This window comes from Apus apus, chromosome 1, assembly GCF_020740795.1.
Source record: "Apus apus isolate bApuApu2 chromosome 1, bApuApu2.pri.cur, whole genome shotgun sequence".
In the NCBI taxonomy this organism is placed as follows: Eukaryota; Metazoa; Chordata; class Aves; order Apodiformes; family Apodidae; genus Apus; species Apus apus.
In genome coordinates, this window is record NC_067282.1 from 142,494,288 (window position 1) to 142,521,575 (window position 27,288).

The window sequence follows — 27,288 nt, forward strand, 5'->3', positions numbered from 1 at the left end:
TGCTTTGCCCAGAGGTGGCACCAGCCACCGAGGTGAGTGCTGCAGCAGTGGGTGAGTAATGCTCTGCAGCCAGGAGCAGGATCTGACCCCACTTTTCCCTGTGGGATGAGGAGCCAGAGGAGATTCAAGTGGGCAGCTGGGCCAGGGAAGGTGTTGTAATAGCTGATATGAGTCCTCCTGTTTGAGTAATGCAAAAATCAAGGTGCTGCTTGGGAAAGTGACCATGGGGTAGGCTGCAGCCAGTGCCAGCATCTCAGCAGTTTTTAACCTCTTCTTTTCAGGGCTGTGAGGGATTGCCACAGCCCTTCTAGGACCGTGGCCAGGGGCTGTGATGTGTGTCCCAGCCTCATTGAGATGTTCTGTTCATTTAATGGTTTACAAGCCATGGCCCATGCTCACCTTGCCCCTCTGCTCATGTGGATAGGGTTGTGGTGTTGTGCCAACATCATCTGCCACTTTATCGGGAGTGACACGTGTTGTCTGGAGCTGATGACAAAGGAGGGAGGTTGGGCAACAGCCACAGGTCAAACCCAGACATCAACAACCCAAATCTCATGCAGGGAGGTTAGTAAGGGGGGTGGAGGCCACCTAGCACCTCCATCACCCAGGACAGCTGATCTCTTTTCTTCTCTTGTCCTCTGTGAGCACTGATTCCTCCTTTAACCAAGCAATCACCTCTCTTCAGGGAAAGGGAGATGAAAGGTTGGGTGGCTGTGGTGGCTGCTTCTTAAGCAGCAGGTGGAGAGGGCTGCGAAACAAAAGCCCCTCTGTCTGCCTGACCCAGCCGGGCAGGACAGTGATGTTCCAGCCCTAAGGAGGTTTCATGTGGGGCCAGCACCCCACCAGCAACCTCAGGCTCCCACTACAGGCTTTTCCTCAGGCTTTCACTGATGAGGGAAGCTCCAGCATATGCTCTTGCTGCAGTGAGCAAAAAACCAGCCAAGAATCTGCTGTGCCCTGATCAGCCGGTCACGGCTCTGAACAAGATGCAAGAGCCTTGGGGCTGCTTGGCTGTCATTAAAATGGTGTGGATGGAAGGAAAAGTCTAATTGACTGAACAACAGCTTGTGACATGTAATTACACTAATTGTGGCTCTACCTGCATGGGTCAGAAGTGATTTGTGTGGCTGTTAAAGCTCTAACAAATAAGAGGTGGGGAGGTGTGAAAGTATTTGTTACATGCGTTTCCACAGGTACTTTCACTGTTTCATTTCAGGCAATTTTATGCCCTTGAAATTTTTTGTTTCTGCCAAATTCGAGGAGACTGTTAATATTCCACACTGAAGCAGGGCAAAGCAGAAAGGCCACTGCTGTTAGCAGTTTCAGGTGGCAAACTTTCAAGTTTCAAAGAGCTAATACTATTTCAGGGCTGTTTTCTTATTTGAAGTGAAATTCCTCAAAAAAAAAAAGGAGGGAAAAGGCTATTTTACAGGATGTGTTTCAGTCTGGCTCTGTACCTGCTGGGGTCCTCACAATTTCTTTTATTGACTTGAGCAGCAGAGGACCAGACCTTCTGGACAACTCACTGAAATTTGGGTCACTAGTTTACATTCTGGGATGTATGACCCTAGCTTTTGGTGATTGTTTTGAAAGTCTTGGCTTCAGAATAGGATGTATTTAGAAGAAGCCAAATGAGAAGCCCTCTACTGTGTCATGTTTAAACTCTTTGACCTTGTTTTCAGGTCCTTGTGAAATGGAGCCCACCTCCAGCTTGTAGCTCTGCTCTTATTGATTATCATTTTGAGTCCTTCAGGCGTTTTGCTGTGCCCAAAGCACTGTGTGCTTTTCAGAACGAATAATGTGACATGACAGGGAGCTTCTGAACCTACTCTGCTCTCTTTAGGCTGTCAGCACAGCCAGAGCCCTGTGCTCATGCTGGAGGAGACCCATGTCGATAAGTGGAGGGGCTGGTGCATTTTGTCCCAGTAGGACCACTTGTCTAGCGTGTGAGCAGATGTCTAAACATAGGAGTCAAACACTTAGCCTGGAGCAACCAATGTTTGTATTTTTCCTGGTCATGGCTGCGTGTCTGGAGAAGGACATGGCAAGGCCAGGCTGCAGGACATGTATGAGCCTTTCTCTCCTGATCATCCATCCCTATAGGAGACAAGACAGCAGGTGGAATGAAGCTTCAGTAGGTCCTCTTGACTGTTTTTCTATTTCTTGACTGTGAAGAAAGCTCGAGAAATCCAGCTTATTCTTACTGAGCTGGAGATGAAGGATCTCACTTCTCAGGTCAGGTCCAGGATGACCTGCTGCTCCTCTATCATCCTACCACAAGTATACAAAAGATGAGGTGTGATCATCTAGCTGCAGTATTGCTCCAGAACTGAGGCAGCAAGAACAGAGGAAAGAGCACAAGGATAGCAGGATATATAAACTTTTTCAAGATAGCAGCTTACCTACTGGTTTTTGTCTCAGAAAAAAAGAAAAAATGAGTCAAAAAGGTTTATGCTGAGCCTAATGGATTATTTCTCCAGGCATAGCTAACTATCATGGCTTAACCCAACCCTGAATTCTTCCCATGGGTTTTGGTGCTATTTCTTCTACTTTCATTTAGAAATTGTCTTTATTTTACTTTCCTCCTACACGTTCTGTATAATTTTTTGCTGAGCAGCCAGGAGCTGGTGTGGTAGCAACTACCACAGGGTGTAAGGACACAAAGAGGAGCCATTAACCAAAAGCTTTGCTTCAGATGTCCTGCAATGCTTTCTTTTGGTGTCTGCCTCATGGGCTATATGAAATGGTCTCTTCTCTCCAGAAGGCTTTTTTGTACTGGCACATACTTCTGGGCTGATCTGCAAACATCTGTGGGTGAGAGGAGTTGGGAGACTCATGGCTGGCTCCATAGCTCAAATTGTTTTGGTAACAGCCTTCATGCCACAGCGAGGAGGTTTCTGGCTTCTCCACTGATGTACCCGAATGAATTACAGTTATTTTCTGGTTCAGCCGTTCCCTTCACAGCTGACACAGTTTTACTAACCTTAGTAACAAATTTTGTGGGGGAAGGAAATTATCTGCTGTAATCTTGGGTTGTCAATTGTAGTAAGCAGGAGGTTGGGAGACCACCTCTGTTCAGGATGCTTTAGAATGCTAGTTAAAGAGTCCTCCAATCATCCCATGGGGAAAATGGGTACTGTTTGCTTTGGAGACAAGACTACCAAGAATAAGCAGCTTAAGCAAGGCCAGCTTTAACTGATAGAGCATGCCACCTCTTCATAGCACTGCTTTGTTTCCTGATATAACCATTCTTTTTTATCATTCATTCATTCATTCATTCATGTATTTATTTTTTATGTGTGCATCTGGGAATGTTTTAGTCAACAGGCTTCTGGGAGACTGTAGCACTGGTCACCCTTATGGCTCCTTGTGGAGGCTTAAATTCGGCTCTGTGTAAAATGGGCTGAGAACTGGGTGAGAGCCAATGCCATGCCAGCCCCAGACCCTGTTTTCTGCACTAGCCGAGGGCAGATGCTGAGGGGAGAGGATAAAATCAGAGAAAGTAGGGAGTGATACTTCCTTGGAAGATAGCCTCAACCTCCAAAAACTTGCAGCTAAAGAGATTTCTTGAACCACAGTGGTAGCTCCTGGTGGATTTTCCTTCCGTTATTTTTCCTCTTAATTTCCTTTTTGAAGTCATGTAAACTCTTAGTGTTCAGCACGTTCTGGGGTGGGGACTCTCGTTCCATAGCTGTGCATTTTGTGGAGTATCACCGTTTGCTCCTCTTGAACCTGCCACCTGCTGTCTTGATTTAATCCCCTGTAGTTCTTATGTCAGAAATCGTGAATGCTCATATGCTATGACACTGATAAGTTTACAGGCCCCTGTCAGTCCCTGCTTCCACAGAATGACAGATCCTAGTTTGTTTAGCTTTTTGTCACATGTAAGATGTTCCCACTTTTTAGCATCCTTTTGGTTCTTCCTCATGCCTTTTTCTAACTCTGCAACAGCTTCTGAAAGGGGAGAGGAGAACTGCTCTTAGTTTTCAAGACCTAAGTGCAATACTGCTTTAGATACTGGTGTAACACTGGTGTGCTGGTTATATGCTTCTTAGGGCCTAAAATCAATGGAAATATTCAAAGAATTTTTAGCCAGACTCATCCAATTATCCTCTGAACTTTGAAGTCCTGAGTTAGTGAGATTTCAATGATTCACAGGCTGGCTATAGTCACAAGCAAGCATCATCTGATTACACTTGGTGATTACAATATCACATGCAACATGATGTACAAGGAGGTGCTGAGCAGATCAGAGATTTCCTTGCCAGGTAATGCAGGTGCACTGCTGTGGTCACAGCCATGTCACTGCCATGGCATGGGATTAGGGCATGGGATTGCCTAGTGGAGGTACTGTTGCAAAGCTACACTGTCACTGCCATGCATGGCTGGCTGGGGCACATGATCTCTCAGATGGCTCCATGACTGGTCCACTCAGTTTTGGGCCCCAGACCTGGGAATGTGGCACCTTCATGTCTTGTCCACCATTGCTCAGACATGCTAGATATATTTCTCTACTTGGATTGCTCTGTGGTGGTGGGTCACCCACCAGCTGTGACTTCCTTGCATGCCTACTGGTCCTGGAGCTCTTCTTGCAGAGCAGGTGGTTGGTGGAAGAGGAGATGAGATGAGAGTTGAGGGGTTTGCTGTGTGCTGGGTAACAACCAGGTCTGAGCCTCTTGTTAGCAGTCTGTGTGACCATGGCTCCTCACAAGGGTGACTGTGGAGCAAGGCAAAATTATCCTCTTTTTTTCTCTCTGAGGAGAGCAGAGAGGCATGGATAGTGTACCAATCTATCCAGTGAGTCCACCTCAGACACAGCAAGACCCTCTCCTACGCCCACCACACTAACAAAGGATACCTTCTTTCTCTACTTTCTCATCAGGAGTTGTGCCCAGCACTTCCCATTTCATCTGTTCTCAGCCAGGGTGGAGGCTGCCCTTCCTGCTTCTCCAGTTCCTGAGCAAGAGTGGCCATACATCTGAGACACGATGGGCAAGATGGACAACACCTCTGTGGAGCTGAGCTCCCCCTCCGAGGTGAAGCAGGCCGCCCTGGAGGAGCCAGAGCCCATCAAGCCTGAGGCTTTGAGCACCAAAAAGAAGAAGGATATCCCAGACAGAGGCTCCTGGAAGGGGAGATTTGACTTCCTGCTGTCCTGCGTGGGCTACGCTATCGGGCTGGGCAACGTCTGGCGCTTCCCATATCTCTGTGGCAAGAATGGAGGAGGTGAGAGAAAAACCCAGCACCTGCTCTTATCTCTGAGAAGCCTTGTCCCCTTAACAGGTTTGGGTTTGGTGTGGGTCTGGGCAAGTGGCTGATCCCCTGGCTGAGAGCTCTTCCTCGTGGTGTTAGCTATTAAGCTGTCAGGAGACTAGTAACTGTGGTCTGTGGGCTTTACTAGCAAGGCAGGTTGGGAAGAAGCAGCCCAAACACATATAACAAGAACTCTGAGTTTTGCGAAGCTTCTGCAAATTTGCAGGGCTATGGCAAAGAGTGTCTGGGACCTCATTTATTTACAAGGAGGGTTATGCACATAGGCACCCACTGGATGCAGGGGCATTCCCAGGGAAATAAATTTATATCTGCTAATGGTGGGTTCTAGTGCGTTCTCAGTTTTGTATCTGAGTTTGGTTCACGTATCTGAGAAGTTCTGATTAGAAATTTTGCATGAACCATAGCAGGGTCACGAACACACACACTTAAGCATGCATATGTATGTACATGTACACAAGCAGGCATGAGTGTCATCTTCTATGGAAGGAAATGAGCTTTGACTTACTACACTGCTGTGAGAAGGGTCACAGTTATTGTCTCCATCCTAGTGTTTGGAAAACCAAGGCCAAGAGAGAAGAAGGCGAAGGACTTAGAGTAACTGTGATGCAGCTGGTAGCAATGCCCTCCTCTGTTGACAGCTAACACCAGCTTTTAAAATTATTTTTATTATTGTCCCACTACATCCTTTCCTTACCAGTCCTCAGCTGAGACTTTGCCAAACTATTTCAAGGCTAGAGAAAGGCAGGCAGATGGGGGAACAGTGCTGGGCTAGAAATCAAGAGATCTAGGAGATCAGCTCTCTGCCCAGCTACAGACTTTCTGCATGTCTTGGGTCAAGTCAGAAAACGCACTCTTGGGTCTCAGCTCCCCTCTACAATGGTGTTTTTTCTTCAGTCTTTGGAGGGAGTTCATTTTGTGGAGGGGAGTGTCTCTGGTTAGTGGTCAGGGTGAACCAAAACACAGAGAACCAAATTGTGCTCGGTTATTCCTTCTTCACCCTCCTCCCAAGGAAGGATAAAGTGGAATAAGAAAGAGAGACTTCCAAGGTTGGAAACAGGAACTGGAACAGGTTTAATGGAATAGGGAAGGGATAATAACAAGTAGGAAAGTTAATAGTAATAATAGTATTAGTAATAATAATAATACTAATAAAGTCCCAAACCACCCAGTGTTAATGGTAGCTGATAAAAGAGTCTGAAGGTCCCTTGTTGGCAGAGCTGACATGGAAAGAAGGGCAGAGACTCTTCTCAGCAACAGATGAAGTCAGATCCTGCAGAGCATGAGCTGAAGACAGAGAGCCAGGAGCTTCCTTTCTAGATGTCTGCCAGAAGAGAGAAGGGAGCTGGGGACAACTTTACCACCTTCCTGGCATTTTATGGGGTATGGCAGAAAATGGGAGTGAATACTGAGGTCATCTGACCTTTCTCTGTTCTGTACACTGGACCTCCTTGGGGTCCTAAGTAATGCCTTCTGTCTCTCTTGGGCTTGGCCATCAGAGATTATCTCATCAATGCCACAAAATTAGTTCCTGCCTCCTCAAACCATAGGAGGGAGTATGGGGTGCTTTGGCATCAGTAGAGCAGAGGCTCTTTCTTCTCCCCCGTCCATGAACAGCTCTCCCACTCTTTGTGTCTGTCACTAAAATCAACTTCCCTCCCCCCTGATGTGCTGCTCGCCTCCTTGAACCATTTCTCAGACTTCCCACACAGTCCAAACCCTTTCACCTCATCTTTAAGATTGTATATACAGTTTTAGTATAACCTGTGAGTCTTTCCATATTGCTCTTTGCTTCCCTCTTAGCTCTTCACTGTCCAGAGTCCCTGTCCCCAGTGCCACGTCCATTTATGCTGCTCTGAGGGTCTCTTCTTAGCTTCTTCTCCACTTCCTTTTTCTTTTTGCCTTGAACTCCCTTTTCAAAACTTGCTTTGTCTTTGCACGACTTCTCATAGCGCTCATCCTCTTCTGCTACCCATGCCTCTTCTCCTCTCACCCTGGCAGGTCTAGCTGTCTGTCCATGTAGCTCCATGGCATTTAGAGGCATCTTGGCCCTTTCTGTGAAGCCCTCACATGGGGCAAGTGCCAGTGGGTGACCAGACAGTTATCCATTTTGCAAAGTTTTCTAACTCAGTATGTTGGTATGTGTAGAAGAGTGAGCGTGGGGCTGAGCTGGGTGAGGTTTCTGGGAATCAGCCAGGTCTACCTAAGAGAGCCTGTGCCACTACCACTGGAGCCACCATGCAGGTCTGCCACTTCTATCTAGACACACTCTGGCACCTGACTGCACTAGCCCTTCTCCCACAACATTAGCCCCATGGCTAAGTCCCAGCACTGGTTTTTAGCACAGTCTCTCTGCGTTGTGGTTCCTGCGCCATCTGAAACGCGCCGGATCCGTGCTGCTGTAGCTCTGTCTCCTCACATGTAAGAGTGAGGATGGCAATATCTATAATTAGACGAAGGGTGTTTTTGAAGCTAAAATCAATCAGAACGAGGTCAGCTGAGATCCTAGGACGGAGGGTGCTGTGGAGGTGTGGAACGCTATTACAGACCAGCTGGCTGCAAGCACGAACGCTGGACAGATGAAACACAGGCACTGGTTCCTGCATCCCCTCAGATGCCCTGCCTTGCCTTGGCCCTTCGTGGCGGCTGGTGTCACTCGTGCCTCTTGCCCTGCCTGGTCTGGGCGCTGGCGGGCACGGCTGTCCCCGCAGCCGGCAGTCACGGGCAGCCAGCGGAGGCTGCTGGCGCGGGAGACAGGCCGGGAGCGCTGACGCAGGAGAGCATCCCCGGGAGCCGGTGCGGGGCGGTGAGGAAGGGTGACACCGCATCTGATTTGCCATCGGGTGGGCTCTGCCTTGGCCCTGCCCCGACGGAGGGGCCTGCGGAGCGGAGCGGGCTGTGGACGGGGCTCTAATTTTAGCGTCCTGCATGTGCTCTGCTGAGAGCGCGGCCGCGCGGGCTGCTTCCATTACGCACAGGCAAATTGAACTGAATGGAAAGATTGTCGTCTCGCTTACCGCTGTCACATCGGATCAGCTCACGGCTGGTTTGCTCGGCATTGTGATCGGGCACGTCATCAGGGGATACACACCCAGGGCAGAGCAGCCCAGCTCAGGGCCCACCCGCTGCGGGGAGCGGGCTTTACCCAAAGTGATGCCTGGGCTCCCTGCTGGCTCCGCACGCAACTGGATGTGCCCAGCTATGACTAATGCTCCAGCCTCTGCACTGATTCCTAACCTCATGCAGTCCTTCTGATGTCAGCAGGGTTTTGCTGGACTCTAAACTGACTCTAAATGTGGCTCAGGAGGTGCTAAAAAATTGTGAGATCCTGAGCTTGAATAACTTGAGAACATTTCTTTAAATAAGCATCATGCATTTCTCATTTACAAGTTGAGACTCCAAGCAACAGCACGTAACAGCTTGTGATGCTCAACTTTTGATTCGTGGGCAGTGTTCACTGTTTTAAGGAGTAATTATTATTCCTTGCTGTACGGTGTTAGGAGCTGGAGACTGCAGGCAGATTTGGGGCTACACAGTGAGTGCCAGGTGCTGTGTGATCAGTCCTTCCCTGCCTCCAAGGGCGGGTGCCCTGAGCAGGCAGGGCAGGACCTGTGCCCTCACTCCTTTGACCCCTGGACTTTGGAGGCAGGTTTGAACTCTCCCAGGGCCATACACAATCATTTGCATAGACAATCAGGACCAGACTTTTCAGCAAGCCATCCAGGAGCAGAGATTAAAGACTACCCCTCTCTCTCTGGGCCAAGGATTCAGGCACAGGCATGCAAATCTTAAGTACAACTTTCCAAACTGGTTTCACCTCTGGTTGTACCGCACCCGGGAACGTTATCCATGCCTGCTCAGGGACCTGATGCCGCAGAGTGGCAGTGTCATTGCCAACAGCCCTCACTTCAAGACTGCAGTCTGGTTTGTAGGTTTTGCCCTTATTCTAGAAGTTTTCTGTCAAGGATAAATTACCTGAGTCCAAATGTTCATCTGTTTTTTCCTCAACAATCTGATAAAACTTTTCCTCTACAAACTTTCCTGGCCTGCAGCAGATGAAAAATGCAGGATCTTCAGGACTGTGGCCAAATTTTGTTAGCTGCTTGCACAAAAGCCAGGCAGGCACTGGGACTGCTGATGAGCTCAGTCTCCAAACTTTACAATGAGGCACAAGGGTAGTGAGGCAGCATCCGTGCCCTCAGAGAGGGCTCTAGTTTCCTGCAGGGCTGCTGGCGAGCGAGACCTCTCCCAGCCTTGCAGGCTGTGGCAGCTATGGATTGTGCAGGAGAAGATGCTGAGCAGGCAGTGCTCCTCCCACAGCCATGCTCAAAGCAGTTCACTGCTCCACAGCAGGCTGCTGGTGGAGCTGAGAGCTTCTGCTTCCATGCCAGCTTGCAATTCAGTCTCATGGTCATCAAGCTGCTGGCTCGGAGCGTGTTGTCTCCCTGACACCCACTGCCAGCTCCTCTTGCACACTGCTTCCCATGGACTCCCACTCGGTGCTGGCTCCTGCCTCTCCCAGCTGGGTTCAGCTCTCTGGTTGGCAAGCAGGCATCTGCAGCTGGGTGCCCCCTGAGCTGGCATCTCTGGCTGTGCCTCACCCCTTCCCTGCCCTCGGAGAGCAGCTGCTGGAGCCTGGCTCTGCCAGGCTCTGCCAGGTGCAAACTGGGCTGTGCATCTCCAGAGTGGCTTTGCTCACTGGCTCCGTGTTTGCTTTCCCACTAATATCTGGTGAAGACGACTCTGACAGCTCAGCCCTCCAGCTAGTGCAGAAGCCAGTGCCATCCCAGACACAGTGTCGTAATTGTTCTATCACCTGACCCCCCTGCGGGGTCAGGCTGAAATGAAAACAGATTTAATAGAAAATAATAACAACAATAAACTAATATTAACCCTAATACTAATGTAAGATGCAAAGTTATACTTAGCTCTATGTAGTAGTAGCAAACTGTGCACTTCCAGCAGTGCAGGCTGAATGCCCAACACTGCCAGCACAATGGCTCCAGTGAGAATGTGACAGTCACAGCAAGCAAAGGAGCAGGCTCAGACAGATGGGACCCTCTTGGGAAGGCAGCCATGGTAGAAGTAAAACCTTCCCCCAGACTTCCCAGTATATAGTGAGGGTGATATTTATGCTACGGAATACTTTGGTTGGCTGGTGTGGAGCAGCTGCCCTGGGCTTCACCCCTCCTAGACCTCTGTGCCTGCGTGGTTCAAAACTACCCTCAATCGTGGTCACTACAGAAACCCCCATACTGGAGCTGGCTATTAAAAAAAAGCAGTGCATCTTACCTCTTTTGTTCTCAGAGAATTGGACTCTGCAGCCTCTCAAAACTACAGTTTCTCTGGACAGAAAAATGATTATGTCCCAGCAAAACCCTGACACACGGCCAGCTGCTTTTGAGCAAAATGAGTTGTCCTTTCTCTCTTCCCGGTCATCACCTTCTGCAGGAGTTTGTCCTCTTCAGGGATGATGACATGCTCCAGCACATGCACGAGGAAGCTGGAAAATGAGCTGTGTCCCAAGTCTTAGAAGTCAGGATGACCTGAACATACAGCCTTCAAATCTGGGGTGTAAATTTATCTCTAACAAATGGCTGCACTACTTCCGTTCTAGTTATGAGATGATTTCCACAGGGTGCATAGAGAGGAATAATGTTTTCACGAAGAATTTGTGTAAAACCTAGAACAAGGCTAGGGAGATGTATAGGGCTGTTACAAGAGCAAATGCAGACATAGCCACAGTTTTCTTGAAAGACTGAAATAGTTATCAAGAGAAAAGAAGTGGTCAATTCCTGTGTCTTTTTCCTTCAAGGTGAAGAAGGGCAAGCTGGGGCAGGTAAGACGGGAAATAACAAGTACAAATTACCAGTGTCAGTGTCCAGGTTTTTGGGTTCATTGTCATGTTGGGCTTAGCATTGCCTAAATATCTAACAATTGAGACTGGCATCACATAGCTAGTGATGCCAGTATATATGCATATATGATACTTATATATCCGTAGTTATCAGAACAGATAAGGGGAAGGCAGTGGTGATCTCTATGGGAGACCTACTAAACACACCAAATTCAGCTGCAAACTGTTGCCTCCAAGCAAGTCTGCTCCTCATCATGTCGGTGCTGCAGAGCAAGAAACTATGGCTAGAGACATCTACCTGTTAGTAAAAGAGGGAGTCATCTGATAACATTGCTCTTTCTTTCAGGGGCCTTCCTCATCCCCTATTTCCTGACCCTGGTGTTTGCTGGAATTCCTCTCTTCTTGCTGGAAACTGCTCTGGGCCAGTATACCTCTGTCGGCGGACTGGGAGTATGGAAATTAGCACCCATGTTTAAAGGTACTGTCAGTTTGTGCAGGCAGTGGCACTTCACAACAGACAAAAACCCTTTGAATTGGTTCACTTCTTCTGGCTCTGTCACCAAACTTGTTGTTATGTCCATGGGCACAGTTGGGCACCAGACACCTGGGTTGATGATGCTTTCTGCCTTCCTTCACAGGAGTAGGGCTGGCAGCTGTGGTTCTGTCTTTCTGGCTGAACGTCTACTACATTGTCATCATTGCCTGGGCCCTCTACTATCTCTTCAACTCTTTCACCACGGTGAGTCGGAGACGTGTGTAGCATGGTGTTGGCTGTGTTCTGGGTCCTTACTCCCTGCTTTGTGCGAAGGTGGTGTTTATGCCACAAAAAATGCTTACAAGTTCATGCAAGCAGCCTTTGTCAGCACCCTGCTGGACCCTTCCCAAAGAGGTTCCACTACTCCTGAAGGCAGTGCTGGTGGGTACTGATGCTTGTCCTCTGGAGAGGGTAGTCCTCTGGAGGTGCTGGTCCCATCCCCTCTCTGGGAACTGTTCCCCACTCACATTAGTCTTTAAAAACCCGCCCTGTGTCTGTCCTATTTCTAGAGCTGTGTGAATCTAAAAGCCTCACATTTCCACAACTGTTTTTGTCACATGTTCTTATTACCCAGGACTTAGTCCTGACCTTAATTAGTCCTCATTTATGCTTGTCTTGATAAATGAAATCCTGGGGATTTTTTCTGCTGGGAAAATTAGTCATAAAGCATTTAAATGTATGCTTTTGACTCTCTTTGCATGTACTTTGGCATTGTGGTTTATAGCAGCTTCCTCTCCCATAGCAGGGTCTTCTACTGTATGAGGTTAGAATCACACCTCACATTAAATTCTTGATAGCTGAAAAATTTATTTCATCCCAGAAGCTGGAAAGATTCCCCTCAACTTAACTGTCTCAGCAACCTGCAGCCTTAAAGACATCCACTCCATGGTTCAAAGGGGTATTTTTTCATTTAGGTATAACCCTGAAATACTGTTATGAACATTGTACATCCAATTTCACTTTTTGATTGATCAAAAAGTGAAAGTATCTATCAAGAATTTTTCAAAAATATCCTGTTTTACATTTTCAGCTGTGCTTCTACTGCCAATATCCACTCTAGGCTCCAGGGTCTGGAACAAATTGTGTCATGGATGATTAGTTGCATGCTCAGGGGTTCCCAAATGAACAGAAGTCTACCCCAAGGGAACCCAAACCAGTTAGACCCTGGGCAGGATATCTCTTCAGATGAGGGTTTGGTATATCCAGGTGTCACAGACCTGACAGGTGACAGTGCTTGTATCTACACAGTTTGAGTCAAAGCCTTTTCTTTTACCAGAGATACTTCCAGATTCCTCAAAGGAACCGAGGTACAAATAAAAAAGCTAGGCTCATGTCTGACCCCTGTTCCTCCTAAATTTGACTAGGAGTATTTTGATCCTAGACAAGAACCTGACTTGCCTTCTGCAATTTCTGTCCTCTGAAACCCGGAGGAAATGGAGCCGCTACAAACCATCCCCCTGCCTGCCCCTCCTTGTAAAAGCTACATAATGTTTCTGATGTGCAAACCGCTTGGTTGGAGGGCTGCTGTGGGAAGCTGTTTGAGCCATTGCGTTTGCTTCAGTGCAATGAGCAAGTCCACAATGAAAACACTAGGTGGCTGCGAACAGTTTGGGTAGCCACTGGGGTGTCCTCTGCCTGTATGTTAGGGGGGATCACCTGCTGGAGTGAACCGATTTAGATGGTGGGTGAAGGCAGAAATTAAAGGCATTGATGCCACCAAGCACTTAGATCATATTTCTAAAGGGGGTCTGTGTTCATCGGTGAATAGGAAAGGAAACGACATTTTCCTGAAGCTTTGTTGCGCCAGAGCCTGAGGTCTTATCAGCAGAGGGGAATCACCCAGAATAGCTGTTCTGCATTTATCTACGTGCTCTGCCCTTGGGAAATGAGGTTGCTCTGCAGGAAGATGTACCTGAGCTGCTCTCATTGGGCTGCTGTGGCCGTGGCACTACATGGCAAGGGCAACTTGCCCCACGTGCTGCCACAGCCCCTGGTGCTGCACTTTCATCTCTTGCAGTGCCAGGGCTGGTTGTTTTAAATCTGTAGCAGTCACACTGCTACCTACAGTGTAAACATCTCCCAGGAATCCCTTTGTCCTACTTATAATCAGAGCAGGGGACAGCATGAAATAGCTGCTCCACTTTAAATTTACTCCTGGGCTTATGTTAAAGTAGTTTATTTGTGTAAACAAACGTTAGCCCTCATTCTTGATTCCACGCTGCTTTTTAAGCATTGAAGCTTGGTATAAATGAGAGATAAGGAACAAATCAGTGTTTATTCTTTGTGCAGTAAATTCCAATCACTTGTTGAGAGATGCTAGCCGAAAGCTGTAATGATTATAAATAGAGTATCCCCTAGTAGTTATTTTAATTAGTAGCTATTAATTACCAACAGTTAATTGGAAATGGCTTTCAATCTGGGGAATTGCTAACATTTTATTAGAGCTACAGCACTGCCCTAATCACATTGTGATATTGTTTCCTGGAAAATCCGTGTCGCAATTTATCATTATGTTGGAAAACCGTGTAATGCTTTTGGCTGCAAGGTTCCTGCCCAGCCAGAAGAACCCACCTATCTTCTTTGCAAAAAAAAAATGGGGTTTCAGTTTAAAAGGAGACAAATTTCACTTCTCACTGCTGCCTTTTGTAGAGGTTACATTCATGATAACCCTGCTTTCCTTGTGCTCGCACAGGACCTGCCGTGGCAGAGCTGTGGGAATGCCTGGAACACTGACCGCTGCTTCTCCAACTACTCCCTGAGCGACACCACCAACCTCACCAGCGCCGTTACCGAGTTCTGGGAGTACGTCCACAGCCTGCCTACACCAGGTTTCTTCCCCTACACCGTGGCCATTGCACCTGCTCACTGGGGCTATGGCCGTGCCTGCTGGCACCTTTCCTTGGAGAGCCTTGGCAGGAAGGGGGTCAGAGCCAGTCTGCAGCTGGGGTGGACGTGGGCATGAGGTGTGCTGTGCAACTGCAGGTCAGATGGGTAGAGGGGATAGAGGGGGTAGCAGCTCTCTGCCTCTCTTCCCCTTCCTTAATCCCATCACAATGACCCTCAGGTCCTTTTAGGGTTTTGCAGTTTCTCATGCTTGTCTACACATGGCCCTTCATCCTCCAGCTGCCTCCGGGGTCTCCAGTCACTCTGCCCCTAAGGGCTGGATTACTCCTTAATGCAAACTCTCCCACCTCTAGGAGGAACATGCACCAGATGACCGAGGGCCTGGGGGAGCCCGGCAGCGTTCGCTGGCCCCTGGCTGGCACGCTGGCCCTGGCCTGGCTGCTGGTCTACTTCTCCATCTGGAAGGGCGTGGAGTGGACGGGCAAGGTACGACGCGAGGGCAGGGTGTTTCAGTGCCGCCTCTCCTTGTCACGCTGGGGATTCAGCTGTGGGAATGTCCTCCGGACTCAATTTTGTTCGAGTGTCTATAACTGAGGTCATGATGCTTCCAGGCGGAATTGCAGTAGAAGCTATAAAATTTCTGACATTTACCTTTCACAGCTGTAAAAATTGCTACCGTGTTTCTGGTAATTTTCATTCTAAGCACCAAGAATAACTCTTCCCTGTAAAGTCATGGCCTTGAAACCCTCAGTCTCTCTGAAGGACTTGGGAAGTGATTTTTGGCAGTTACTTACATTTCCTGCCTCAGGACCACCATTTGAGAGAGCAAAGCCTCTTCTGAGCTCCCCCTTTTGAAAACCATGGTGTCCTAAAATGCTGCTGGGGGAAAAAAACCTCACCACCTTTTTGAAAATTTTCTTCTTGCTCTTTAGAGATTGGTGGGAGACCTCCAGATCAGAGGCACGTTGTTATTCACTGTGTAGCATTTCAGGCTAGCACAGCAGAAAGGTAATTGCTTAGTTTAGTGAAACTGTGATGCTGAGATACTGAGACGTGTTATTTAGAGCTCAGCATGATGTAGCAGGACAATATTATAAAAGGAATAATCTGGCGGAGAGATCAGAAAGAAGCACTTTAGGTGTAGGTCACCTAAGCTGTTAACTTTCCTGCTGGGTCTCAGAGGTTTTAGCTATGCAGCCCCAGCAAAGCCCCCTTGATTGTTAGTATGGGCCCTGTGGTGAGGGGTGGGATGAGCCTGCCAGTCCCCAAAGCTGCTGAGAAGCAAGCAGTGGAGTCAAGAAGACTCATGTTGCTTGATGAATTGGTCTAGAGAAACAACAGTTTTAGCTCTGTAAAATGAGGATGTGATGACTTAAAGGGATTACTTCTGTGGACTAAATTTGTCCTCATGCAATTCCCTTGTCTCTGGGCAATTCCCCCAGTCTTCAGCATGCTACTCTTGTGATTAGTGCATCCTTGCTTGTCATTGGCAGAGAGAAACCTCAAACAGCCAGAAACATTGCTAACACAGGCATGTGAGACAGAAAATGCAGGGAAATGTGGCTGAAAGCACTGGTGTGTGCGGAGTCCCTTCCTCCCTCACAGGGTACACACACTGGATGCAGTGCCACCACGGGCAGGAAAGCTCCTGGGCACTGGTGGGCTGAAGGCTTCTCTCCCATGGTGTCTTTTGCAGGTGGTGTATTTCTCAGCCACCTACCCCTACTTCATGCTCTTCATCCTCTTCTTCCGGGGAGTCACATTGCCGGGAGCCAAGGAGGGGATCCTCTTCTACCTCACACCTGACTTCAGAAAGCTCTCTGACTCTGAGGTTTGTAGCCTGAGGAAAGCTCTTACCTCCTGCTTGTGTCTGCATTAGTCATTCTTAGAAGTGCAACAGTACACATGGCAGCAAGTTTTGGAAGTGCTGAAATGATGACTTTCAAGTCATGATGGCCAAGTCTTTCAGGTGACACAGCCTCTGCCTTTTGCAGCGGTGATTTTCCTGTGGCTCCAGAGGTCGTTGCTCATGTGTGAGTGGCGACATCCTGGACACCTGTCATTTCCTGAGAGGTCCAAATGGTCCCTCTCTCAGGAAGCTCACTGTAACTGCACTGCACTGCCAGCTGCGTTGGATCTAATGCTGGAGACAGGGCTCTCAAGATCAGGAGAGATTTTTAAATACTATGCAATTAAGAAATGAATGGTCTGCCCCTTCACATGTGTCTTCTAGGGTTAAAACCCTTAAGGCACTAGGACCAGCTTTGCAAGATGTCCTCTGCAATTGTTTGCACAAGAACCTCCGTGATGGTAAATCAAAGACATGGTAGTGGAAGACAAATGGAGAGGATGAGTGTGGGATGCAGGTCTCTGAGGGGAGCCACACTCCTCAGGGGGCTGCTGTGGGAAAGCGAGTGGACACACACACAAATTCAGATGATTCCAACCTGCACCAAGGCCAGAGGGACATAGTTCAGAAAATGGGACACACAACCCTTGCTCCATCCCTAGAAGCAGCCTCAAGCCACAGGTTTCAGAGAGCTGGGGCTGTACATCTGGTGCTGGGCTGGACTGTGCTCTTGATGCACTTGCCATGTGAGGAGGACGCAGACCCCCTGCTCCTCCTCCTCCTCCTTGGGAGGCATTGCACTCTAGCAAGCTCCCTTCTGACACTGCAAGCAGGAGAGACAAATGCCACATCTCCAACTCAGTGTCCTGTGTTGAAGTCCCTATGCAGCCCCCCTCCCATGGGGTGATGGGCAGGGGCCCTGCGGACCCCGTGGAGCTGTGAGACAGGTGGTGGCTCCAGGAGGCAGCATGCTTTGGCCATGCCTGTGAGACAAAAATGCACAGCCTCACCTCCCCACAGGTGAAATGGGGACACACTGGCTGTCTTCATTACTCTCCTTTCCACCTGGACCACCAGCTCTGAGCCCTACCTTATCTTGGAGATGTGTGTTCAGGAAGGTAGGGAAAACTCAGTTCTTCAGGTGTGTTCAGCCCAGCTGGCAGTAAAACAGCTACAGGTTTCAAGGTGGCTTCTGTGACATTTCCATCCAGTAGCCCAAATATTTCCTTGGAGCTTGGTGCAGCAGCCAGCATCACAGGCATCTGTGGCCCTAGTGACACGGTGCCTGCAGGTCCTAACCACCCCAGTGGACTGGGTGGCCAAGCGCATGGCCTGCATCCAGCTACCTCGCTAGCCCTGAGCTGAGCTACTGCAGGAGATGCTCCTGCAACATGGAGTCCCTCCCACTGCAGACATGTCTCCTGCAACAGCTCAGCAGCATGGAGTCCCTCCCGCTGTGCTCGTCTCCCTGTGCAACCTGGGCAGCATGTTTGCAAAAGCTAGAGGGCATGATGGGTGGCATTGTCCAGAGGCTGGTGTTTGTCTCCAAGGTGCGACAGCCTTACCTGACAAAGCAAAAACACTAAGATTTTGGCCCCAGCAGCTCCCACACCCTCTCTGATAGACAGGATGAATGCCAAAGTGTCCAGGTGTCTCACCCATCCCCTTGGCGCCCAGCTATCGCTCAAAGGAGGGAGGGCAGCTGTGCTTGGAGGGCTGGATCCACCAAGATGGCAGCGCAGAGGAAGACAGACTCAAAACTGACTTCTTCTCCACAGGTCTGGATGGATGCAGCCACACAGATCTTCTTTTCTTACGGCCTAGGGCTGGGGTCCCTGATTGCACTGGGAAGCTACAACACTTTCCACAACAATGTCTACAGGTCTGTCAGTTTTTCCCAGCCTCCTGTGTGGCAAGGAGTGCTCAGGAGTGAGGGAGGGGGTCACAGTGGGTCTGGGGATGCCTGATCTCTGATGTCCCCTCCCTGGCCACATGCAGCCCAGGGGGCAGGCTGCAGTTGTCATCATGGGGTTCCCCCAACTGCAGCACGCTTAACGTGTCACCTCTCCAAGGCATGGGAACTGCTCTTGGAAGGGCCTGGGCTTTTGTTTATGCCACTTTTCATTCCTAGCCTCTTGGTAGGGATCTGCAGGTGGTTTCTTTTCTTTCTTTCTCTCTTCCAGAGACTCCATTATTGTCTGCTGTATAAACTCCACGACAAGCATCTTTGCCGGATTTGTTATTTTCTCTATTGTTGGCTTCATGTCACACATCACGAAGAAGTCGATTTCAGAGCTGGCCTCGTCAGGTAAGCAGAAACTTAGGTTCAAGTGCAACAGCAATCTTTGAGAGCAATTTATCAGTCAGCATGAGATGCTCCCAGGCCTCTCCTGACCAGAACCCAAGCGTGCAAACCTTTTTGCACGCTCTCCTATCAAGATGGGGCTCAGGCACCTCCAACTGATATTCATCACACTCTGGCTGCAAGGGGCATCTCCACTCGCTTTTAATATTCACCTTCTTTTACTGCTGAAGTTTTATGTGCTTTTGCTGCAGTGAAATATTTAGGCCATTTGCTTTTTGAAGCTTTCCTATGCAGAATAGATACTGCCTATGTTTTCAGTAGATGTGATCAAACTTTAGAGTCACTTTTCCATGCAAAATTTTGAAATTGTAAAGAAGAATAATTTTTTAACCAAGATGGGACTGTGTCTTTTTACACAAAGACATATTTTGAAAATGCTGCCTTTCCTGAGAAGGCTGTTATCTCAAGAAATAGCATTTTGTGTTGGAAGAAAAAAAAAAAAAGGGCATCAGGAAAGTTATAACCAGCTGTAAGTATCAATTTGTTTTTCTAGCAAAGTGCTCCAGCTCTGTTTGGTAGCAGTAATTTGATTACTTTCTTGCTTGCAGGAAGAGAAAAGACAAAACATTTATCCTGTCATTGCTGCCCCTGCCCCCCCCCCCCCCCCCCCCCCCGTGAACCCAACAGAGTTGTTGTGTCATGGCCGAAGGCTCAGGTGTTCCTAGCTCCTGTATTAAATACCTGCAATTCCTGACTCTGATAATTTTCTCTCTGTTCCACTGTGACTCTTAGCTCAAACTTCCCATCAAATGCTTTATAAACAAGTGCTCATTCCTTTTTTTATTACCACAGGCCCTGGACTGGCTTTCCTTGCCTACCCGCAGGTGGTAACTCAGCTGCCCCTGTCCCCGCTCTGGTCGATCCTCTTCTTCTCCATGCTGATGATGTTGGGTCTGGATAGTCAGGTGAGATGACCCAGGGACAAAGTGGGGTAAGAGATAAAGATATCTTCAGATACAATGGTGGTGTCCCCTTCTGCACTTTGGGACAGTGCTGAGTGGTGTCTTTTCTTACCCTTAATGGTGAGATGCAACTGCATGAATCAAAGTCCCCCATGTGGCCACTGTCACTGCTTTCTTCCCTAAGGCGGGCATGTCATAAAAATCACAGAATCATTCTGGTTGGAAAAGATCTTAAAGATCAACATGTCCAACCATAACCTAACTCCACTAACCTAAGTCTACCAAGTCCACTGCTTAAGCCATGTTCCTAAGCAACACATTTATAAGCCTTTTAAACACCTTCAGGGATGGTGATTCAACCATGTCCCTGGGCAGTCTATTCCAGTGTTTAGTCACCCTTTCAGTGAAGAAGTTTCTTTTAATACCTAATCAAAACTTCCTCTGGTGCAAGTTGAGTCCAATTCCTCTTGTTCTATCACTTGTGCTATGGTTTAGGTCCAGGTGACAACAAAGAACCTCTTGGCCATTCACTCACCCCTCCCCCCACTGTGAGATGGGAAGGAGAAAATCCCACTGAAAGTTTGTGGGTTGAGACAAGGACAAGAAGGGTTCACTCAACAATTATGGTCATGGGCAAAACAGACTCAACTTGGGGAAAAAATAAAATAAAATTAATTTATCACTAACCAGATGCAAACAGGACAAAGAGAAAACAAAGACCAGAGCTTAAACACCTTACTCCACTCCTCCCTTCTTCCCAGGCCCAAATTACTATTCCAGATTTCTCTTCCTCCTTCCCCACAGTGGGAGAGGGGATGGGGTTTAGAGTCAGTGTGTCACATGTTGTTTTCTGCAGTTCCTTCCTCCTCAGGGAGAAGAATTCCTCACAGTCTTCCCCTGCACCACTGCACAGTAGCTCCCATGGGAGAGAATCCTTCACAAACCCCTCTGCCATGAGTCCATCCCAGGAGATGCAGCCCCTCAGGAACAGACTGCTCCAGTGTGGGCTTCCCACAGAGTCATGGGCTGCTTCAGGAACAGTGAATATGCTGCAAGTGTGGCAGTATCTGTCCACTACCCAATGCATCAGTCCTTGTCCTGCTGCCAATTAAAAATAATAACCAGCTTTCAGCAGCCCAGCAGAGCCAGTCAGCCTTATAAGACAATCACCATTTCCCTGTAAGAGGAGGGGATCTTTGGAAAGCTTTTCTCTGTTCTGATCAATTTTTGGCCCTAGTGGAGCACCAGTGCTGCTGTGGAGGTACCGTATCTCCCCACCTTCCTGGGTGACCCTGGCAGCTGAGCTCACGGGCTCAAAGTAGAGCTAGTGGGAAACTATCCCTGCCAAAATACTTTGGTGCAAGGAAAAGGGAAAGAAGATTTCCAGTAATAACTGCTTTGCGCTTGTAATGTGTAATTTCTTCCCCCCAGCCCCCAAGAAAAAGTATGTAAAATAAGGGGGAAAGGTATTAACTGTTTCATTTTGTGTCTGCATGATCATAGTTTGTGCTCATTGCAGCTCGCTTGGCATTTTGAATGGTTTCCATTTTCTTTATTGTGTCATGGGGCACCCTGAGCAAACAGCATTTACTGTGAGGCACTGTCAAGAAAATGTCATTACTTTGGCTTACTCACATAGGTTAGGGAAGAAAATTTCCATCTTCTCTACTGCCAGGAGCTGGGAGGAGCATCCCTGCAGAAAGTACCAGTCTCCAGCCAGACCACAGTGCTCTGACACAGCATCGACAGGTTGTCCTGAGAAAAGCACTTATGAGGTGTTTGAATTAGGGCTTTGCCATGGGAGTGATGGTTAGAAACAGCATTTCAGCATTCTTTTTGATAACAAAAGTGTCCCTGGGCAGAGTGGAAGAAACCTAGCCTGGTTTGTAGGTGAGCAGGGATAGATCCTCGTAGAGGAAGGAGCCACGCCTTGGGAAATGCTGGTGCCTGGGTACCCTGACTGCTTTGCCATTAGATAAATCTTACAAGGTGTTTGAGGGGGAAGCAGCTGAATGTAGCAGAAGTTCTCTACCCTGCACCCCGCAGAGCCCTCACAAAACACAAAAATAATAATGATTTCTATCTTTTTGCATGGAATGATACTTTTTTTTCTTGATAATCCAGCATAAAATGCAGATACCCAGTGAAGCAGTCAGTTGCAGTGGGCCTCCCTTTAGACTGCATTAAAATCAAAGGCTCCTTCAAAAGCCTGTGCTTGGTCTATCACATCCTCCCCTGTGCCTGTGTGCTCTTCCTGTGCAGTGCAAGCCACGGGTACAAAATGGGTGTTCTTTTGGATTAGAGGTAGTGTTCACAAACCCAAGTCTAGTTCATAATCAGACTCAGACCTGTTCCTGAAATGTGGCACCTGGTTTCCAGGAAAATATAATCAACTAAACCTGGTATTTAGTTATGGCACACTCACATAAACATATCATAAAACTCATGTCTGCATTACCACAGACATTATTTGGCAAATAATTTCAAATAAGGACTAAATGTTCCAAAATAAGCTACATTTATAGAAAAAAAAAAAAAAAATCTCCATGGATTATTCACTCAGCACTGGTAAATATTCCAAGACATGACAATAAGCCCTCTAAGCACTGTGTGAATTTATTTGCTGCATTTGCTTCTGAAATACCACTTGAAATTCTCCTAGTTCCTTCTGACTGCTAGTCCTGAGGGCAGGCAGTCTGTGGGGGGCTATCATAGCCTGGAGGAGGAGGAGGAGGTGGAGGAGAAAGATGAGGTGGTGGAGGAGGAGGAGGAGGAGGAGGAGGAGGAGGAGGAGAAGGAGGAGGAGGAGGAGGAGGAGAAGGAGAAGGAGAAGGAGAAGGAGAAGGAGAAGGAGAAGGAGAAGGAGGAGGAGAAGGAGAAGGAGAAGGAGAAGGAGGAGGAGGAGGAGGAGGAGGAGGAGGAGGAAGGGGAGGGAACAAAGCAGGAAAAGGACAACAAGCTTTTTTAAAAACACAGATAAATACATGTGAAAAAGCTTTCTGTCTCCATGCTGGAGCTCTGATTCAATCAAACATGTCATTAACACCATGGCAGCTTATGGGTGTAAAACAAGTAACACTGGCTGCAATTGCACACACATTTTGAAGCATCAAGTTAAAAAAGTTGCTATGTGCTGATTAAATATAATTTGTGGTATTTGCAGGTGGGGAGCAGCCATTTTTTCACCTGGGTCAGCAGCCCAGTCTGAGTCAGCACAGCAGGGCCATAGGGCATTTATTTCTTGCACCCTCCAGAGCTGCTGGTCTGGGGCTACCTCTTTTCACCAGCTGGGCAGGGGACTGTGGGTGCAGCATCGATGCTTGGAAGCCTGGCTAGCAAAGGAAGGTAGGGCTGATGTCTGTGTTTGCAATGCAGTGACAAGCCCCAGCCCCTGAATGATGGTGAGGGCAGGTCCACCTGTGTCCATTAGCTTAGATAGCAAGTCTTCTGCAGATGGAGCACAGCTACATCTACACATGCCTCCCTCCTGTGCCCCCGCTTGCCACTCGTCTGCCTTTATGTTCACTCTGCCTCTGATCCATCCAGGCTTTAGCTCTCTTGCATCTAGACTCTCTTGCATAATATGCTAATACTTTCCTTTAACCTACCAGTTTCCAGATCAGGCGTTCTGTGCCCAAAGGAGCTAGTGAGCCTTGTGACTGCAAGCCTGCCCCATGTGAGGCCACCTCTCACAGGTTATTCATGAGGAATTCCTGCTGCCAGCAGGGAGACCTGCCCCTTGTGGCTCTCTGCTGCACATCTGGCAGCTGTGATTGTACCCCTTGTGGGCCCTTGCATCCCAATCAGGTTGCTCCTCATGGCCAAGGGGATAGCAAGCCCCTGACTCTGGGAGGTGAAGGGGGACAGACTTTCATTCAAACTGAGGTGCCACCTCTATTGACTCCCAAGCCCAGGTTGTTAGAGCCGGCAGCTTGTGTAATGATTAAGCTCCTGAAGGCAAAAAAGAGCAAAAAGATAAAAGTGAATGGAAATAAAATGTTTAGGTGAGAAACAATAGCATGGGGCAAGGCATGAGAAGAACAGGATATGTGCTAAAAATTGTGGCTGGAGACAGTGAGAAAAATGAAACTATTTGGTGCGCAGAATGAAGTGTGCATGCAGGTGGGTGTGTGTGTACACAGGTGTGTGTATGTGTCCACCTGCACACACAAGTGCACACACAGGGCAAGGGTGAGACCAGGAGTCATGACAATGACTAGATCCTCATCATTCCTGAAAGCAGCATGCTGTCATTCAGGTGTCTACTTAACTCACGCGTGCATCTTAGGTTGGGTATGCAGGCTGGGAGATGTGGATCCCAGGTCAGCCAGGGATCCACAGTCCCCAGGGTTGGAAAAGTAAACCTCCTCCAGGCTGCATCACAGCTGAGGCCTGAGCCTCGCAGGTGGCAATTTTCAGTTAGTGGTATGAAGGCCATTGCCTTTTTTATGACTAGAAAAATCAGCATTCCACCATTTAGTTTCTCACCTCATTAGTTACATACCAGATTAATTTTGATACGAGGCAAAGAGGTTTCAATTTACTTTGTAGTCCTGTTCCTTACCACTTATCTCCCTGTCCTTCCCTCTGTGCTTTCCTTGTCTTCCATCCCTCTTCACGCACGAAAAGACTGTTGGTTTTACTCCCTTCCATAACGTGAGGCATTATTTCTCTTTCTTCTCTGCTGGACACCTCTCACATCCATCCTCTGTCCCTGATCACCCCCAGCCCCTCTCCAAACCCTTTTCCCTCTCTGCCTTGCCTGGTGCCAGGCTGCCTGGCTCTGCCCATGGCTCAAGCAGTGCCTGGCCATGCATCTGTGTGGGAGGAATAATTTACGACTTTTTGGTTGGAGTTTTTTTGTTGTTACACCAGCTCTTCCCACCGTGGTGCCAGTCCAGTCCCAATTCTTTCAGACAACAAACCAGGTGGGATGGGATGAATACCTCACTATCAATGAGTATAAAGGCAGCTTGACCCATGTGCAAATGGCAAAAATGCTTTAATAGCTCCTGTGCCCAAAATAAAAGGCTTTACTCATTAAAAATTCAGGTTGAAGCAGGTGAGCTTTGGCCCTCTGGGAATTCTGGCTTTCCACACTGCACCATGTGGATATAAAACCCTGGGCAGAAATATCACCCTTTGCCTCAATCTGTGCCCAGGTGGAAGCCAGCCCCAGTGGCCAGAGGTGTGCCAGCTCTTCTGACATCTCTGCCCAGCCATAGGCATGGTTCAGACGCCCTGCTTTTCTTCCATACATCTTTCCAGCCATCTGCTGTTCTTTTTAGTTTGTGTACATCTGCCTCTACCTCCACTCTAGGTTTTTTGTCTTCTTTTTTTCCCTATTCAAAGCTGAATCTAAAAATGCCAGCACTTTTAGAGCGTTCTCCCAGGGACTGGGAGGTCCCTGACATCCAAGAGCAACATTCTTTCATTTTCATTTCACTGGCTTGCACATTTACTGAAGGTGACCAGGGAAACTAGGACCTTGCTGCCCTTGTAAACGTCCCAGTATTTCTGCTAGAGGCATGATGTGCTTGCTGGGAGCTCTAAGTTACCAGTGGTTTCTGTGAGGGAGACATAAAAGTGAATCTCACAATTTAACAAAAAACAGGGGGGAGGGACTTCACATATATACAGTCCAACTGTCCTCATGTCATAGGCAGAACTAGTAGGAAAGCTGGTTTGAAGGTAGCACATAAAGTAGGGGACTTCTTTATGTGTTATGGTGCAGACAGCACTAATATACTGTACCTGGTAGAGCAGTGCACAAGCCAGCCAGGTATTTTCAGCTCTAGAAAGACCTTGTGCTGTGAGGATGGGCTTTTCATGCACTGCGTCCACTTAACGTAGTGTGCTTGCAATAAAGTGAAGGACTGGGTACTCAGAGATGTTTTTCCTATGCACATGCATGTGAGAGTGGGCTAATGCAGCTCCTTAATTTGTGTTTTAGGTGGGGGAACAGCACAAGCACTGTTGCAAAAGGCTGGGAAGAGCACAGGTGGGAAAGGAAGCACAAGCCAGGTCCTGCACATGGCTCAGGAGCCGACAGACCTATTGCTGGGAGAGAGCACCTGGGGAGCAGGGCAGGGGCAGGGAGGCCCTCAAGAGCCCAGGGGAAGAAAGAGGAGGCTTTCCACAGGAGGCAGAAAGTGGAGATTCAGCTGAGCTAATTTTAAGCATTTAGCCCTGGTTCTTTTAGCTCCTTCTATGTTCAGTGGAGGAGAGAGGGGCCAACTTTGTGCAGAGGTGCCTCCTTTTCTAGTATCTGCAGAGAGCACTTAGAGCAATGAAGATCTTGGCATTAGAGTTAAATGTTGGAGGTGGTGGTGGCAGGATAAGATAGTTTCATATAAGTCTTTGGTGTATGCCTTTTCCCATAGTTCTGCACCGTAGAAGGGTTCATTACAGCCTTGATGGATGAGTTTCCTCATCTCCTGAGAGCCAGGAAGAAGATCTTCATCGCAGTAGTCTGTTTCATCTCCTACATCATTGGATTCTCCAACATCACCCAGGTACAGCCAGCTGCTTGTGTCTCCATTCACAACACCCTTCCAGTCACACTGGCATAGCACAGCAGCACCAAAAGCTTCAGGAGAAGCGACAGCATCCCTGGGAACCATCCTAATGCTGAATAAGTGGGCTTGCTCATCACTGCCATGTCTCAAGTGACTTGAAATGCTTCCATAATTTTTACCACCATCCTGCTGTCAGACTGGCTTGTTCTTCTGCAACTTGCCAAAAATGGCTAAAGCAAACACAGCCCAAGCTGAGGGAATGTTTAGTGCAAGGGGTTAAGGTAGCATAAATAAGACCAGTCTGTTGGGGCTCTGAAGCCCTTCTGGGGCTGAAGCCAAGGTTCACGTGTGTCAGGGCTGAATAGCCTGGAGACCAACTGTGGGGCACTGTAGGTTCATGAGGAGGCAAGTCAGCAAATCTCGTGGAAGGGGAAGAGCAGACTAAATGAAGTGACTCCATGTGAAACAGAGAAAAGTAAGGAATCCTAGTGAATCCCTGCTCTTCTCACCCTCGGCCATGCCTGAACAGGTTGGCTAATTGTCTTTGAGAGCACATCAGTTTTGCTGCTGGGAACTAGACTCTGGTGGAAATATTGCAATGCCAGATTCAGGGAAATTAACATTAAAGCCAGCAGATGCAGATAGTGGCAATCCAAGCAGCCAGCTGAGATTGTTTACCATAAGCTATAACTAAACTCCTTGTCCCTGGTTTCATCTTCTCAGGGAGGCATTTATGTCTTCAAGCTGTTTGATTACTACTCAGCCAGTGGCATGTGTCTTCTCTTCCTTGTCTTCTTTGAGACCATCTCAATTTCTTGGTGTTATGGTAAGCACAAAGGATGTTGTTCCTTTATTTTTTTTCTGTGGAAACAGTGAGCTATTTCAGAAGCCTCCTACAATTAAACCAAAGAAAGCTTTGCAACTGAAAATAACTTCATCCTGGCTCAAACCAGGACAAGCTGATAACTATAGAAAATCAGGAGTGAGAGGCTGTCATCTCATTTCTCCAGGCTGCCACAAAGACCTCTGCACAAACTGGCAGATGCCTAGAGTCCTGCCCTCTGGTCCTTCAAGAGGGCACCAGGAACATGGAAGCTGCTAGCACAAGTCTGCTTTTGTGTTCCAGTCCCCTGTCCCCTCCAGATAG

General features: G+C 48.1%; 2 protein-coding genes across 4 annotated transcripts in view; both read left to right on the plus strand.

Annotated features, from left to right (window-relative positions):
• The window catches only part of LOC127380225 (sodium- and chloride-dependent betaine transporter-like), a 65,611-nt gene extending 60,629 nt beyond the window's left edge, over window positions 1-4,982 (plus strand). For all 3 annotated transcript variants that reach the window (XM_051608914.1, XM_051608912.1, XM_051608915.1), the window contains exon 17: window positions 4,883-4,982. In XM_051608914.1, coding sequence (XP_051464874.1) covers window positions 4,883-4,982 — 100 coding nt within the window. The remainder of the gene's footprint in view (window positions 1-4,882) is intronic.
• Window positions 4,983-4,988: 6 nt separating this feature from the next.
• LOC127380226 (sodium- and chloride-dependent GABA transporter 1-like) overlaps window positions 4,989-27,288 on the plus strand; it is a 28,540-nt gene continuing 6,240 nt past the window's right edge. Inside the window, exons 1-11 of the mRNA XM_051608919.1 lie at window positions 4,989-5,226; window positions 11,475-11,606; window positions 11,767-11,867; window positions 14,356-14,465; window positions 14,861-14,993; window positions 16,204-16,338; window positions 18,135-18,238; window positions 18,540-18,664; window positions 19,514-19,626; window positions 26,007-26,138; window positions 26,865-26,967. Of these exons, the coding sequence (XP_051464879.1) occupies window positions 4,989-5,226; window positions 11,475-11,606; window positions 11,767-11,867; window positions 14,356-14,465; window positions 14,861-14,993; window positions 16,204-16,338; window positions 18,135-18,238; window positions 18,540-18,664; window positions 19,514-19,626; window positions 26,007-26,138; window positions 26,865-26,967 (1,426 nt within the window). The remainder of the gene's footprint in view (window positions 5,227-11,474; window positions 11,607-11,766; window positions 11,868-14,355; window positions 14,466-14,860; window positions 14,994-16,203; window positions 16,339-18,134; window positions 18,239-18,539; window positions 18,665-19,513; window positions 19,627-26,006; window positions 26,139-26,864; window positions 26,968-27,288) is intronic.